The sequence below is a fragment of the Pristiophorus japonicus genome, chromosome 18 (assembly GCF_044704955.1).
Source record: "Pristiophorus japonicus isolate sPriJap1 chromosome 18, sPriJap1.hap1, whole genome shotgun sequence".
Taxonomy (NCBI): Eukaryota; Metazoa; Chordata; class Chondrichthyes; family Pristiophoridae; genus Pristiophorus; species Pristiophorus japonicus.
Window position 1 is genome coordinate 108,684,084 of NC_091994.1, and position 16,974 is coordinate 108,701,057.

At 48.5% G+C, this 16,974-nt stretch overlaps 1 protein-coding gene across 6 annotated transcripts in view; it reads left to right on the forward strand.

Moving 5' to 3' along the window:
* Window positions 1–16,974, forward strand: part of tmem201 (transmembrane protein 201) — a 218,079-nt gene that overhangs the window by 821 nt on the left and 200,284 nt on the right. Inside the window, exon 2 of one of the 6 annotated variants that reach the window (XM_070860512.1) lies at window positions 1,218–1,352. The exons of 4 other annotated variants lie outside the window; for them this stretch is intronic. In XM_070860512.1, the coding sequence (XP_070716613.1) occupies window positions 1,312–1,352 (41 nt within the window). In that variant the 5' untranslated portion in view covers window positions 1,218–1,311. Of the gene's footprint in view, window positions 1–1,217; window positions 1,353–9,654; window positions 9,745–16,974 lie in introns of those variants that run through there. One more of the 6 variants, XM_070860513.1, reaches the window with a different exon arrangement.

A 16,974-nucleotide genomic window follows, 5' to 3' on the forward strand; every position in this document is an offset into this window, starting at 1 on the left:
CCCCAATCACTCCCCCCTCCCACCCCCCCAATCACTCCCCCCTCCCACCCCCCCAATCAACCAACCCCACCCCCCCTCCCCACCCCCCCCTCCCCCCTCCCACCCCCCCCAATCACTCCCCCCTCCCACCCCCCCCAATCACTCCCCCTCCCACCCCCCCCAATCACTCCCCCTCCCCCCCCAATCACTCCCCTCCCCCCCGTCACTCTTTCCCCCTCCCCCCCGTCACTCTTTCCCCCCCCCCCCGTCACTCTTTCCCCCCCCCCCCCCGTCACTCTTTCCCCCCCCCCCCCATCACTCTTCCCCCCCCCCCCATCACTCTTCCCCCCCCCCCCATCACTCTTCCCCCCCCCCCCCCCCCCATCACTCTTTCCCCCCCCCCCCCATCACTCTTCCCCCCCCCCCAATCACTCTTTCCCCCCCCCCCCCCAATCACTCTTTCCCCCCCCCCCCAATCACTCTTTCCCCCCCCCCCCCCCCACAATGGTGCCAGGCCTGTGCACTGTGGGTGACCCCCCCCTGGTGTGAGGGTCTCACTCATGTACTGCAGTGCCGGGTTTGCTCTCACTGGGTGGGATGTGCAGCATTGTTGCTGCGATTGGGGCTGATCTGCACCATGAGAGTGTGCTCACAGCTAGCTGTCTCGAATTCTCCCTCCTCCCACCCCCCAATGTTCACTGTCTTTCCTCAGCAACTTGTTGGTCAGAAACAGCAGTGGAGTTGATGTGGTGGACGGGGCCACACACACACTCCGGGTGCAAATGCAGGATTCGGGCTGCTCCACACGGCCATTACCTGCCGTGAGGTGTAAGTCAGACGTGCTGAGCTGGGTTTGTGTTTCCCAGATTGAGAGGTCTTCACCTCACTTCTGTGCATCACTTCGCTGCCAAGATCCATCCACTGAAGGCCAGCAGTGTTGGAGTGCCAGGATTTGGGAGTTGAACGTTCCTGGTATTTCCAACTTGTTTCAATGTTGTCTCCTTAAAACCTACCTCCTGAACCAAGCTTTTGGTCACCTCTGCTAATTTCTACTTGTGCAGCTCGATGTCCACATTTTTAAATCTTGTAATAGTCCTGCATAGCTTCTTGGGATGTTTCAATTTGTTAAAGGTGCTATATAAATACAAGTTGTTGTAGTAATGTAAGCGGTACTGTAGCCCTCTTCTTTGTGCCTTCCGCTGCTTTGTTGAGAAATTGAAAGATATCTTTTGGCGCAGTGCACAAGTGATGACCAAGGAAGGACAGGATGACAGACTGTGACAGATGGAGACCGTGTACAGAAATAGACACGACTGAGGGCAAGACGACAGAATGCCAAGCAGTGTAGGAACAGGAAAATCGAGGGGCAAGGTGTATTACTTTACTGAACTCTTAAACTTCACAGCCATTTTTGCAGTGTCCTGCACATTCTGAGTGAAGGGAAGATGTATTATAATGTATTTTTTAGGAACAGTTAGTGGTATCAATTCATAGGAACAACAGTAGGCCATTGAGCCCCTCGAGCCTGTTTCGCCATTCAATGAGATCATGGCTGATCTGCGATCTAACTCCATATACCTGCCTTTGGCCCATAATCCTGTAATACCTTTAGTTAACAATCTATCAATCGCCCATTCTCCAACAGATTTATTCAAAGAAGGCAAAAAAAAACTGTCAATTCATTTGCCCTGTCTTTCGGATGAGACGATAAACCGAGGTCCTGTCTGCTCTCGCAAGTGGCCGCAAATGATCCCATGGCACTATTGGGAAGAAGAGCAGGGGAGTTATCCCCGGTTTCCTGGGGCCAATATTTATCCCTCAATCAACATAGCAAAAAAAACCCAGATTATCTGGTCATTATCACATTGTTTGTGGGAGCTTGCTGTGCGCAAATTGGCTGCCGCATTTCCCACATTACAACAGTGACTACATTTCAAGAGCACTTCATTGGCTGTGAAGCACTTTGAGGCGTCCGGTGGTTGTGCAAGGCGCTATATAAATGCAAGCCTTTTTTAAAAAAAAAACATCTCCTGGGGGTCCTGGTTGAATTGTGCTGAGATTCTGTTCTGCAAGTGTCACTCGTCCTCCAGTACCTCTCCCGAGTCGTAAATCCTCATGTGGAAGCTAAGTAGTGAGTGTTGGCAGACTGTAGGGCATCACAGCAAAGTCCTAAATTTTTTTCTACATCCGTCAACTTTACAGGAGGAGTGACTGAATAGCATTCGGCCTATTTTTCTTTTGGTGAAACTCTAACCAGCGAGCCCTGGCTGCTGAGACAATGCTCGGGTCCTGTACCATCAGAGATCAGTTCACGTAATCATAGAGATTTGTGGCACAGAAGGAGCTAATCGTGTCTGTGCCGGCCGACAAAGAATTATCCAGCCTTATCCCATTTTCCAGCTCTTGGTCCGTAGCCCTGTAGGTTACGGCACTTCACTTGGCACATCCAAGTACTTTGTTAATGCATTGAAGGTTTCTGCCTCTACCACCCCTTCAGGCAATGAGTTCCAGACCCCCACCACCTGCTGGGTGAAACAATTACCCCTCAACTCCCCTCTAATCCTTCACCCCATTACTTTAAATCTATGCTCCTGGTTATTGACCTCGCTAAGGGAAATAGGTCCTTCCTATCATCATCATAACTTTTATTTATATGGTGCCTTTTAACGCAGTGTTACAAGACAAAACAGATTAATTTGACACCGAGCCACAGATGAAGGAATTAGGGCAGATGACCAAAAACTTGGTTCAAGAGGTATGTTTTAAGGAGCATCTTAAAGGAGGAAAGAGAGGCAGAGAGGTTTAGGGAGGGAGTTCCAGAGCTGAGGGCCCAAACAGCTGAAGGCACGGCCATTGGTAGTTGCGTAGTTATAACGAGGGATGTTCAAGAGGTCAGAATTTGAGGAGCGCAGACATCTTGTGGGGGTTGTGAGGCCGAAAAAGATTGCAGAGATAGGGAGGGGTGAGGCCATGGAGTGATTTGTAAACACGGATGAGAATTTTGAAATCGAAGCGTTGCTTAAGTGGGAGCCAATGTAGGTCAGCGAGCACAGGGGTGATGGGAATTGGTGCGAGTTAGGAGATGGGCAGCCAGGTTTCGGATGACCTCAAGTTTATGTTGTGTAGAATGTGGGAGGCCAGCCAGGAGTGCGTTGGAGTAGTCAAGTCTAGAGATAACAAAGGCATGGATGAGGGCTTCAACAGCAGAAGAGCTGAGGCAGGGGCGGAGACGGGCCATGTTACGGAGGTGGAAATAGGCGGTTTTAGTTAGGCCACGGAAATGTGGCTGGAAACTCCGTTCAGGGTCAAAAATGATGCTTAGGTTGCGAACGGTCTGCTTCGGCCTCAGATCGATGCTCGGGCGAGGGATGGAGTCAGTGGCTAGGGAACGCAGTTTGTGGCGGAGACCAAAGACAATGAATAGTTTACTCCAGGCTGCATTTGGAACGCTAAACGGAAGTTGAATGTTGGTAGCGGGTAATGCCTTCATCTCTACATTTTCCCAATGTTCCTCAAAATGGCACTGGGATTTCCTGAGACATTGGGTCAAAAATTGCGGTCGGAGGCTTCCCGCCCAAAACATTTTTCCCGAAAATACCTGGGAAGTACGAGGCCTTCATTCGCAGCCCAGCGTAGGGGCCCATGCTTTCCAGGAGAGTGTGTGCAGCCTGGGATCACATGGACTGGACCACCAAATGGAAATGGCGTATCCGCATTCACAGTAATGGTGGGTTCCGTTTGTACGGAGATCACCGTTTCTGTGACCCGCCCTCCCACCCCCCCACAAAACGCAAACATTTTATATAATTAAGAAAAACACTTCACATATTTAAAATTAATTGAATTTGATTAAATGTTTTAGACAAACAATTTTCTGAAATTTTTTTAATGTTTTTTATAGGGGTAAAAGTAAACTTGTTTAAATGGTCAGGGTTTCTAATTATAACAATTATTGGTCAGTTTACTTTTCTATCTTTTAAAACTCTTACGCCTTAGGCCTGCTTTTACCAGCGTAAGAGTTTTAAAAGATTGTAGTTGGGATTATTGTTTTGTCTCCCCAAAGGACTCTCCAAGGCTGATTAAGGGGCCGCACATTTAAAACTGAGATAAGGAGGAATTTCTTCTCGGAGGGTTGTAAATCTGTGGAATTCGCTGCCTCAGAGAGCTGTGGAGGCTGGGTCATTGAATATACTTAAGACAGAGATCGACAGTTTCTTAATCGATAAGGGGTTACGGGGAGCTGGCAGGGAAGTGGACCTGAGTCCATGATCAGATCAACCACGATCCTATTAAATGGTGGAGCAGGCTCGAGGGGCCATATGGCCTATCTTGCTCCTATTTCTGATGTTTGCAAAAGTTGTCGTTTGCAAAAGTTGTCATGTGCTGAAAATCCTGCACCAAGGGCTTTGTTGATGGGAAATCAAATTTCTAACCGTTCGGTCTTGTGAATGTGTTTTTTTTTAATGATTTCTGTGGAACAAAGGTTTGCTGTGGTGATAAAAGGGTATGTTTTATTCCCTTTTCATTGTAAAACAATAATTAGCATTTATATAAGCACCTTTTCTTAATGTCGAAAAATGTCCCAAGGCGCTTCACAGAAGTGTAACCAGACAAAAACTGACTCGGGGCTGTTAGGCTGGAGGAGGTTACAGCGATAAGGAGGGGTGAAGCCATGAAGAGATTTGAACACGAGGATGAGAATTGTATATTAAGTTGGGGACGGGGGATTGGCAGCCAGTGAGCGCAGGGATTATGGGTGAGTGGGACTCGGTGCAGATTGGGGACGTGGGCGGCAGAATTTTGGACAAGCTGAAGTTTGTGGCGGGTGATGGGATGAGTGGCCGGCCAGGAGAGCGTTGGGAATAGTCGAGTCTGGAGATGACACACGAGCTGGATGAGGGTTTCGGCAGCGGGGTTGGTTCGTTGAGGCAGGGGGCAGAGGCGGCTGATGTTCGGGGCGGAGGTAGGTTGGGTGAGTGCGCAAACCAAGTGGCAGGGCAGCCGCACTCGGCTGGGCAACGGAGTGTTGGAGGACTGGGGGTGGGGGGGGGGGGAAGCATTGTTGACCATGTCAGAGGCTGCAGAGAGGCCAGGAAAGATGTTGTGCTAGTGCGCCACAGTCACCGAGGATGTCATTTGTGGCTTTGAAGAGGACTCTTTCACTTCTGTGGCAGGGGAAGAAACCTGATGTTAAAGAGATTTTAAACATGGGATTGCGGGAAAGGTGGGCACGGACTTTGGACGTGACGGCACGTTCAAGGCAAATTTATCGCTGCTATTGAAGTTCTTCAGCGTGACCTGTATGTGGAATAGAAATGAAAACCCTGCAAACATTTAAGAAGACAGTGGATGCTGCAGTGCGGAAACTTGAGGGTCATTCTGGATGGCGCGTACCCGATTTTAATCGCTCCACCATTGGTGGCCGTGCCTTCAGCTGCCCGGGCCCTCAGCTCTGGAACACCCTCCCTAAACCTCACCGCCCCTCTTTCCTCCTTTTAAGACACTCCTCAAACCCTACCTCTTTGACCAAGCTTTCCTGATTTCTCCTGATGTGCTCGGTGTGAAATTTTGTTTGATAACTCTCCTGTGAAGCGCCTGGGACGTTTTATACTAAAAAGAAAGACTTGCATTTATATCGCGCCTTTCACGACCACCGGACGTCTCAAAGCAGTTTACAGCCAATGAAGTACTTTTTGGAGTGTAGTCACTGTTGCAGTGTGGGAAACGCGGCAGCCAATTTGCGCACAGCAAGCTCCCACAAACAGCAATGTGACAATGACCAGATAATCTGTTTTATGTTATGTTGATTGAGGAATAAATATTGGCCCTAGGACACCGGGGATAACTCCCCTGCTCCTCAAAACAGCGCCACGGGATCTTTTGCATCCACCTGAGAGAGCAGACGGGGCCTCGGTTTAACGTCTCATCCCTCAGCACTGCACTGGAGTGTCAGCCTAGATTTTTGTGCTCAAGTCTCTGGAGTGGGATTTGAACTCTCAACCTGCTGACTCAGGTGCTGCCCACTGAACCACAGCTTGGCACTTTAAAGGCGCTATATAAATTCAAGTTGTTGTTGGATGGGGCAGTGGACTTTCCTGATCCAAAATTATTATATTTGTTGTTGAGCCAACAGATGTTTGTTTCAACAACTGTCCACCAAAAAGAACCGTGGTTGTATCCGAGCAAAGTTGTTCCTGGAGAACATTTGAGGGAATTGGCTGACGTACTGAAACTGCAGTTGGGTTTTGTATGTGATCAAATGCTCCTTTCTGGTGTTTAAGATATACACTCGATGTTTGTTGCTGCAGCCTGATCTTGTTAGTTGGTGCTGATTGCTTCCATCTGCACATTTGAGTCCTCAAGATCCGTGCTGCCCTGCAAAAGATTAGCTGAGTTATCGCCGCTCCCGTCGGTAAATGTCTCCAATTAACGCTGCTGGGTTGTCGAGCTGGGGAGGCTATCTAGATATAGGTTCCAAGGCTGTAATGTAATCACCAGGTTCGCAAAATCTCATAAACCTACTCATGTGTAACAGCCAACGAATCACACAATTGGATTGCAGCCGGAACTTCTGATAAAATACTTATTAATACAAGAGAGGGAGGGTTTTTTTTGCGTGCCTTTGCAGCCAGCATCGGTCGTGTCTTTGCATTCTCTCTGTTTGCTGAGGGGCATTGGTGCTGACACCCGATTGTTTAACCGGTAGGTGTGTTTCTTGTGCTGGGCTTTGCTGAGCTGTTCTAGCACTGAAACTGCAAAAATGTGCGGCACGCGTGAAGCCAAACTGGTCCCTGGGGTTTCTGGCTGCAGGTCGCGCAGCCCATGGTGGGGGGGGGGGGTCTGGAGTTGGGGATTGTGGGGGTGTCTCGGGCACTCTGGAGCTTGGGGATAGTGGGGGAGGGGGTCTCGGGAACCCTGGAGGTTGGAGATAGTGGGGGGGGGGGGGGGGGGGGTGGTGGTCTCGGGAACCCTGGAGTTGAAGGGGAAAGAATAAGAAAGACTTGCATTTATATAGCGCCTTTCACAACCACTGGACGTCTCAAAGCACGTTGCAGCCAATGAAGTACTTTTGGGTGTAGTCACTGTTGTAATGTGGGAAACACGGCAGCCAATTTGTGCACAGCAAGCTCCCACAAACAGCACTGTGATAATGACCAGATAATCAGTTTTTTTTTTGTTATATTGATTGAGGGATATAAATATTGGTCAGGACACCGGGGATAACTCCCCTGCTCTTCTTTGAAATAGTGCCATGGGATCCTTTGCTTCCACCTGAGAGGGCAGATGGGGCCTCGGTTTAACGCCTCATCCGAAAGACGGCACCTCTGACAGTGCGGTGCTGCCTCAGCACTGCACTGGGAGTGTCAGCCTAGATTTTTGTGCTCAAGTCTCTGGAGTGAGATTTGAACCCACAACCTTCTGACTCAGAGGCGAGAGTGCTGCCCACTGAGCCACGGCTGACGCCTAAATTCAACATTAAGCTTACTGTGGGTGACAGTTTGACCTTGTGTTGTTTTAACCTGTCAGTGGCCACAACCTTGCAGCAATCAGTGCCTCAGTTTCTCTGGCATTATTCCGGCGTGGAGTAAAAACGGTTTCTTAAAAAACAATGGGGGTCAGACTGACCCATTGGGGATTTTGTATTAAACCGACCCGAATTTTTATTAACAGGAGAGAGAAATAGAAATGTTTTTTTTTTAAAAACCCAGGCAGTAAGCTTTAAAGTACAAGTTGCCAATCACTAGTAAAGAGCTGGTCTATTTTTGGGTAGGTGGAGTTGGTTTGGAGTCGGGTGATCGGAGGTAGGTTGTTTAAGTGGAGCGTGCGGTGTTAACATCTTGAAATACTACCCTGTTTAGCACTGTCTGTTTCAACATGTGTATGTAATTGTGGGAGGTGTACGTGCGGTTAGTACACATGCAGCATTTTACCCAGCATCGATCCGCTTGCGTCCCTTGGGGTCAGTCAGCAATCACGTTGGTGCAAATGCTTTTTGTTAGTTGGCCCACGTGCAGCATAACCAAGGTTACCGGCCAGCTGTCTGTTGCAGAGGACAGACTGGTATTAGTGTCGGGGCACGTCTCCATTTCATAGAATAGAATCATAGAATGGTTACAGCACACAAGGAGGCCACCATTCGGCCCGTCGAGCCCCTGCCGGCTCTCTGCAAGAGCACCTCAGCTAGTCCCACTCCCCTGCCTGCTGTTTCCAGCAGTTTCGGTTCTTGTTGCATCCTTAAAGGTATCAAAGGAAATTTAATCATCTTTGTGGACCGACAGTGTGTTTACATTGCGAATGTAGCATTGCTGTACAGTAGTGGTGGCTTTGGCTCAGTGGGCAGCACCCTCGCCTCTCAGTCAGAAGGTTGTGGGTTCAAGTCCCACTCCAGAGACTTGAGCACAAAAATCTAGGCCGACACTCCCAGTACAGTGCTGAGGGAGTGCTGCACTGTCGGAGATACCGTTTTTCAGATGAGACGTTAAACCGAGGTCCCGTCTGCCCCCTCAGGTGGACATAAAAGATCTCATGGCACTATTTTGAAGACGAGCAGGGGAGTTGGGGACAATATTTATCCTTCAATTAACATCACTAAAACAGATTATCTGGTCATTATCGCATTGCTGATTGTGGGAGCTTGCTGTGTGCAAAACTGGCTGTCGTGTTTCCCACATTACAACAGTGACTACACTCCAAAAGTACTTCATTGGCTGTAAAGTGATTTGAGACGTCCGGTGGTCGAAAAAGACGCTATATAAATGCAAGTCTTTTCTATTCTTGGGACGTATGCCTTTTTTAAAAAGCTCAACATATTTTAAACGTTGGCTAGAGTTTGTTTTGTGGTTGTAACGTTTAAGGCATGCTTTGTACTTGGAATGGGTAGGAGTAGAGTTAAGAAAGGGGGCATGCTTTTCCGGAGAATGGGGAATCCACAGTGCGGTGATAAAGCCCATAATCGCAGCAGTGGACAGGGTGGGAGAGCACTGGAGGACTGAGGCTCCTCTACCTGCTTCATTGGAACGGTGAGAGGAGGAGGGGAAGGGACATTGTTTACCCCACCACCCAAAATCAAACCACTTACGAAATGTAATTCATTTCAGCTGTTTTCTTAAATAACCCCTTTTTAAATTTGGTTAACTTTTTTTTTTAAAATGTATTCATTCACGGGATGTGGGCGTTGCTGGCAAGGCCAGCATTTATTGCCCATCCCTAATTGCCGTAGAGAAAGTTAGCGATGAGCCGTCTTGTACAACTGAGTGCCCTGCTAAGCCATTTCAGAGGACAGTTAAGAGTCAACCAGATTGCTGAGCGTCTGGAGTCACATTTCGGCCAGACCGGGTAAGGGCGGCAGATTTCCTTCCCAAAATTACATTAGTGTGCCAGATGGGTTTTTCCGACAACCCGGTAGTTTCATGGTCACCATTGCTCACACTAGCTTTTTAATTCCAGATTTATTTCATTTAACTGAATTGAATTAACATTCCTCTAGCTGCCGTGGTGGGATTTGAACTCTAGATCACTCGTCCAGTAACATAGCCACTGTGCTACCTACATAACTGGCTGCCTGTGTGTGTGTGTGTGTGTGTGTGTTTGTGTGCGTGCGTGCGTGCGTGTGTGTGTGTGTGTGCGTATGCAGCATTGTGTCTGTTAAAAGTTATTCAGTCAGAAAATTGGTTTCTTGACTGTGTTGCAGAGCTCCCAATTAGCTGGATCGTGTGGAAGGTGGTGATGTTCCCTGAAGACCAAGGCTCTTGTGGTCACGAAGCTGTGCGTGGGCAGACAGTATTTCTATCCACTTACTGGGGCGAGGGAGGCAGGATGTGCAGCTTTCACTGAGTCGTGCTCCGATGAGTCAGCCCATGACTAAACGTTCCCTCGGTCGGAGTGCACAGCACATTCTCCCGTCGTACGGGTGATGCAGTCTCGACATGAAGATTAGCCTCGTGGTCCCAAGTTGTCAGCAAAATAAATATTGCGCAAACGTTTTTTTTTGTTTTAGCAGAAGTGCACAGAGAGGATCATCTCGAGCACAGTTTGAAGTTCCAACCCTTCTAAACCGTTTATTTGGGAGGGGGTTGTTGGTTCTATATGTGGGGGAGGGAGAGGGGGGCGCATAGTCCGTATAATGAAGCCTGCTTTTGCATGAGAGATTTGGTCGTATTTATTATCCCGAGATGTAAACCATTTTTATACACGACCAGTGCTTCACGCAGGCATAAGTCCGAATGAATTTTTGTAGAATGCACAACAGGGATTGCTAATTACCGGTGCGATGAATCAGGTTGGGGTGGCCCTAGCAGTTACAAGCTCTTGCAGACAGGAAGAACTTTTCATTTATATAGCATCTCTCACATCGTCAGTTTGGCCTTTATTGCAAAGGGGATGGAGTATAAAAGTAGGGAAGTCTTGCTACAACTAGAGGGTATTGGTGAGACCACACCTGGAGTGCTGTGTAGAGTTTTGGTCCCCGTATTTAAGGAGGGACATACTTGCATTCGACGCAGTCAGAGAAGGTTCACTCGGTTGATTCCAGATATGAAGGGATTGTCTTATGAAGGAAGGTTGAGCAAGTTGGGCCTGTACTCATTGGAGTTAGAAGAATGAGAGGTGATCTTGTTGAAAGATAAGATTCTGAACGGGCTTGACAGGGTAGATCCAGAGAGAATGTTTCCCCTCGGGAAATCTAGAACTAGGGGGGGTGCCATAGTTTCAGAATAAAACGGAGAAGAGGAATTTCTTCTCAGAGGGTCGTGAATCTTTGGAACTCTCTGCCCCAGAGAGCTGTGGAGGCTGGGTCATTGAATATATTCAAGGTGGAGACAGAAAGATTTTTTTGAACTTTAGGGGCGTCCAGGGTTATGGGGAGCGGGCAGGAAAGTGGAGTTGAGATCAGATAAGTCACGATCTTCTTAAATGGCGCAGCAGGCTCAACGGACCAAATGGCCGACTCCTGCTCTTATTTCTTATGTTGTGTATTGCGCAGCCAATGAAGTACTTTTGGAGTGTTGGTAGAGGCAGAAACCTTCACCACATTTATGCGGGCAAACGTGGCTGACCATTTGCACGGACCAGGGCCCTTGAAACAGCAAGTGAGATTTGTGACCAGTTAATCTATGTTGGTTATGGGGTGAATGGTGGCCAGGACACCAGGGGACCTCCTCTGTCTGCCCACACCCCAACATCCCTGCCCCCCCCCCCAGTATTCCCATGAGATCTTTCATGTCGACCTGAACAGGCAGACGGTTAAACATGCCTCCCGAAGGAGTAGAAGTATTTCAGAGGAAGAGGAAAACCTTGGCCAACCCCATGTGTAGCCTGATCCAACCTACCTCACAAACCAGGTGGCTGAACCCTGGTCTCCTTGCCGTGCTTAACCATGCTGTGCCTGCTTTCGTGGAATGTTTGAGAGCTTGGTGAATTTCCTTTTGTTTTTAACATTAAATCCATTCGATTATTTCTTATCATCACCACCAGTTTTCTCCTCTCTGCCGGCCGCCCTTTGAGAACTTCACGTTCCTAAATCGGAACATTCTAAACGCAGGAACTCTTTTCCCCCACCCCCCGATCTTCTAACTCGGCACAGGCTGGAAATCGGGTCCGAGACCTCGCCACTCATTGTGGCTCAGATCCAGGTGACTACTTTATTCTCTTTCCTCCTTTGAGGCGCCAAGTTCTGGAATTCCTTCCCTAAACCTCTCCGCCAATCTCTCTCTGACCCAGCTTTTGGTCACCTGTCCTAACATAGAAAATAGGTGCAGTAGGCCATTCGGTCCTTTGAGCCTGCACCATCATTCAATATGATCATGGCTGATCATTCATTTCAGTACCCCATTCCTGCTTTCTCTCCATACCCCTTGATCCCTTTAGCCGTAAGGGCCACATCTAACTCCCTTGTGAATATATCTAACGAACTGGCCCCAACAACTTTCTGCGGTTGATAATTCCACATGCCCACAAGTCTCTGAGTGAAGAAGTTTCTCCTCATCTCGGTCCTAAATGGCTTACCTCTTATCCTTAGACTGTGACCCCTGGTTCTGGACTTCCCCAATATGGGGAACATTCTTCCTGCATCTAACCTGTCCAATCCCGTCAGAATTTTATATGTTTCTATGAGATCCCCTCTCATTCTTCTAAATTCCATTGAATACAAGCCCAGTCGATCCAATCTTTCTTCATATGTCAGTCCTGTCATCCCGGGAATCAATCTGGTGAACCTTTGCTGCACTCCCTCAATAGCAAGAATGTCCTTCCTCAGATTAGGAGACCAAAACTGTACATAATATTCAAGGTGTGGCCTCACTAAGGCCCTGTACAACTGCAGTAAGACCTCCCTGCTCCTATACTCAACTCCCCTCGCTATGAAGGCCAGCATGCCATTTGTCTTCTTCACCGCCTGCTGCACCTGTAGACCAACCTTCAATGACTGATGTTCCATGGCACCCAGGTCTCGTTGCACCTCCCCCTTTACCAATCTGTCACCATTCAGATAATATTCTGCCTTCCTGTTTTTACCACAAAGTGGATAATTTCACATTTATCCTCATTATACTGCATCTGCCATGTGTTTGCCCACTCACCTAACCTGTCCAAGTCACCCTGCAGCTTCTTAGCATCCTCCTCACAGCTCACACCGCCACCCAGCTTAGTGTCATCTGCAAACTTGGAGATATTACATTCAATTCCTTCGCCTAAATCATTAATGTATATTGTAAATATTATAACATCTCCTTATGTGGCTCAGTCTCAAATTTTGTTTGGCAGTGCTCCTGTGAAGCGCCGTGTACCATTTTACTTCGTAAAAGACGCTATATAAATGCAAGTTGTTTATCTCCCCCACCCCTCCATCTTTACATTGGATTACACAGGATATATGGCACAGAAACAGGCCATTCGGCCCAACCAGTCCATGCCGGCGTTTATACTCCACTCGAGCCTCCTCCTGTCTTTCCTCATCTAAATCTATCAGCATATAACCCTCTATTCCCTTCTCCCTCATATGCTTGTCTAGTCTCCCCTTAAATGCATCGATACTATTTGCCTCAACCACTCCCTGTGGCAACGAGTTCCACATTCTCACCACTCTCTGGGTAAAGAAGTTTCTTCTGAATTCCCGATTGGATTTCTTGGTGACTATCTTATATTGATGGCCTCTAGTTATGCTCTTCCCCACAAGTGGAAACATTCTCTCTGTATCCACTCTATCAAAACCTTTCATCATTTTAACGACCTCTATTAGGTCACCAAATCCAGAATTCTGAGAGGTGTATAAAATTATGAGGGGCCTGGATGGAGTGGGTTCCCTTGCAGAGGACTCAACAACCAGGGGGCATAGATTTAAAGTAATTGGTAAGATGTTTAGAGTAGATTTGAGGGAAAATTTCTTCATGCAGAGGGTGGTGGGGTCTGGAACTCACTGCCTGAAAGGGTGGTAGAGGCAGAAACACTCACCACATTTAAAAAGTACATGAAGTCCCGTAATCTACAGGGCTACGGACCGAGAGCTGGAAGGTGGGATTAGGCTGGATGGCTCTTTGTCGGCCGGCGCGGACACGATGGGCCGAAATGGCCTCCTTCCGTGCTGTAAATTGCTATGGTTCTCTTTAGAAAAACCAAATACTGGAAATCTGAAATTAAAAACAGAATATCTGGAAACACTCAGTGGGTCAGGCAGCATCTGCGGAGAGAAAGAAACAGTTCACGTTTCAGGTCAGGACCATGCAATGGGCCTTGTTGGGATCTGGCTGTGGGCCCGTGCAGCCCCGTGGCAGGAGTAAGGGAACGTCATGTATTCCCAAACCCCTGCCAACCCCTTCCCAGCCAGCTGTGGACGAGAGATGAGAGCAGCTTGTGGTGAGTTGTTATACATTTCTTCTTGTGGTGAGCAAACGCAGATGGGGACCCATGTAGAGTATGTTGGGCCAACAAACTGCACCATCTCCTTTGCCTCACATGTCTTTCTTTGAAAAGTAAAGTAAATGGGATCCACAGGCTGAAGTATTGGAGAGAGGGCTATCCAGTCAGATGAGATTCTAGGGCCAAAATTCCCCCCCCCCCCCCCTCCCCAGGACTAAGAGTAGGCGCACTTACATCTTAGAAGATTTTTCTCCGGCCCAAAACAAAGCACGGAGAATAGAGCGATATTCAGGTCCTTTTTTTTTTGGTCAGAGCGGATGTCTGGTTGGCTGCGGGGTAGAAGTACCGTTGGGTCAGGTCGGCCGCCACTCTGAGTCATCGGCACCGTGCTGATGAGGTCAGCGCGACGCATCACAACGTCCCTTCCCTTCAGTTAAAGGGGAGGGCCGCTGCGAGCTCTGCATGGGGTTTAGTGAGGTCCACTGGGCCACCAGAGAGGGTTTCAGCTTGGGCCCAAGAGGGGGCACCGGGCTGTCTGTTGGCCGCCCGGCCGAACTCGTGGCACCATTGTCGGGCCGACCTCGAAGTTGGCCGGCAATTAAAATAAAATGGAGCCGTCGGCTTCCTGCGGGGGAAAGCTGTCAGTGGCACTGACCGATGGCGGCGCCACTTCCCACATGGGGCGAAAAGGGGGTCGCTGCCTGTCGGTGTGGGGTCGGTGCCTGCCCGGCGGTAATAGAGCTTAACGAGGGAGGCAGTTTTGGCCTCTGACTGGCATTTTCCCCCACTCTTTGATTCATAGAATCATAGAATGGTTACAGCACAGGAGGAGGCCATTCGGCCCGTTGAGCCCGTGCCGGCTCTCTGCAAGAGCACTTCAGCTAGTCCCACCCTCCCGCCCTTTCCCCGTAGTCCTGCAAAATATTTTCCTTCAGGTACTTATTTAACTCCCTTTTGAAAGCCACGATTGAGTCTGCCTCCACCAGCCTCTCGGGCAGTGCATTCCAGATCCTAACCACTTGCTGCGGAAAAAAGGATTTCCTCATGTTGTCTTTGGTTCTTCTGCCAATCGCCTTAAATCTGTGTCCTCTGGTTCTCAATCCTTCCGCCAATGGGAACAGTTTCTCTCTGTCTACTCTGTCCAGATCCCTCATGATTTTGAGCACCTCGATCAAATCTCCTCTCAACCTTCTCTGCTCCAAGGAGAACAGCCCCAGCTTCTCCAGTCTATCCACGTAACTGAAGTCCCTCATCCCTGGAATCATTCTCGTCAATCTTTTCTGCACCCTCTCTCAGGCCTTCACATCCTTCCTAAAGTGCGATGCCCAGAATTGGACACAATACTCCAGTTGCGGTTTTTAAAAAAAAAACATTTCAGTAGAGGTTGTGGTCCAATGAGGCGTAATGATTCTAACATTGCAGTTCAAGAGCATAGCTTGAGCAATGTGTAACCTTCAGCGAGACTGGCGAGGTCAGCCTGCAATTGTTGGCACTCTCCCAGCTTATTCCAATATAAAGACTCCTCGGTGTCTGATTTCCAGCTTGGCGCGCTCAGCAGTGTGGGGACTTCACCCTGACCTTGAAGGCTTTGCCCTGATTGTGAGCGCTCGGCAATAAATCTGAGATGACAAAGATTGATGTGGTGTCTCATTGGCCCAAGTGTTGGGGCTTTTTTTTTTCCCAAGCACAAGTTCAGGTTAATTAACTCATTGTAAAGCTTCTTGAGAGTAGGACTGGATGTTGTTAATGTTGATGACTGTGGCAGCTAATGGTGTTACATAACATAAGAAATAGGAGCAGGAGTCGGCCATTCGGCCCCTCGAGCCTGCTCCGCCATTCAATAAGATCATGGCTGATCTGATCATGGACTCAGCTCCACTTCCCTGCCCCGCTCCCCATAACCCTTTACTCCCTTATCGCTCAAACATCTGTCGATCTCCGCCTTAAATATATTTAATGACCCAGCCTCCACAGCTCTCTGGGGCAGATAATTCCACAGATTTACATCCCTCTGAGAGAAGAAATTTCTCCTCATCTCAGTTTTAAATGGGCGCCCCCTTATTCTAAGACTGTTTTCCCCTATGAGTAGAAATATCCTCTCCGCATCCACCTCGTCGAGCCCCCTCACTATCTTATAAGTTTCAATAAGATCATCTCTCATTCTTCTGAGCTCCAATGTGTATAGGCTCAACCTATCCTCATAAGGCAACCCCCTCATCTCTGGAATCAACCTAGCGAACCTTCTCTGAACAGCCTCCAATGCAAGTGTATCCTTCCTTAAATACGGAGACCAAAACTATACGCAGTACTCCAGGTGTGGCCTCACCAATGCCTTGTACAGTTGTAGCAGAGTTTATGCAGAGTGTAAAATGAGGTGGTGAGGAATCGATAGATGCAGTTACGCCAGAGTCAGTGTCGAGTTGATTTGCTTCACGCACAAGCTTCAGTCGTAGTGCACATAGAATCTGAATGTGAAGCCCACGTCTGACCTGATACTGGAGTGAAGAGCAATGAGACTCCCTGCAGGAGATGGTCTTGCTCCATACGAGCGCACATATGAACAATGACGGACAGGTAAAGACCATCTGTCCATCGAGCCTGTCCCACACAACCATACCTTGTGTATCACAACATGGACACTCCACTCCACCCCATCCGGATCCATGTGATCTCCTGGAAGAGGCAGATTGAAAAAAACCCAGGCCAATTTGGGGGGAAAAATCTGGGAAATACCCCTCTGATCCATCCAGGCGATCGAAACTAGTCCAGGAGATCACTGGGGCCATTGGATTCCCTGCAGTACCTACCTTCTGTAAGAGGTGATCGCCGCTGCAGCCAGATACAAATCCAGCTTTCGTTTGAAGGAATTCAGCGAGTCTGCATCCACCACATGAAACGACAGCTTGTTCCAGAGGTCTACTATTCTCTGGGAAAAGACTCACCTCCTGACATCTAACCTAGAGCTAGCCCTATACAAGTTAAATTTGTCCTGCCTCACCTGTTTAATTGAAATAAACTGTCAGCTGGAACACCGTCTATTGCCTTCGTTATCTTATCATCGGCAGTCCCTCGGAATCGAGGAAGACTTGCTTCCACTCTTAAAATGAGTCCTTAGGTGGCTGAACAGTTCAATACGAGAACCAC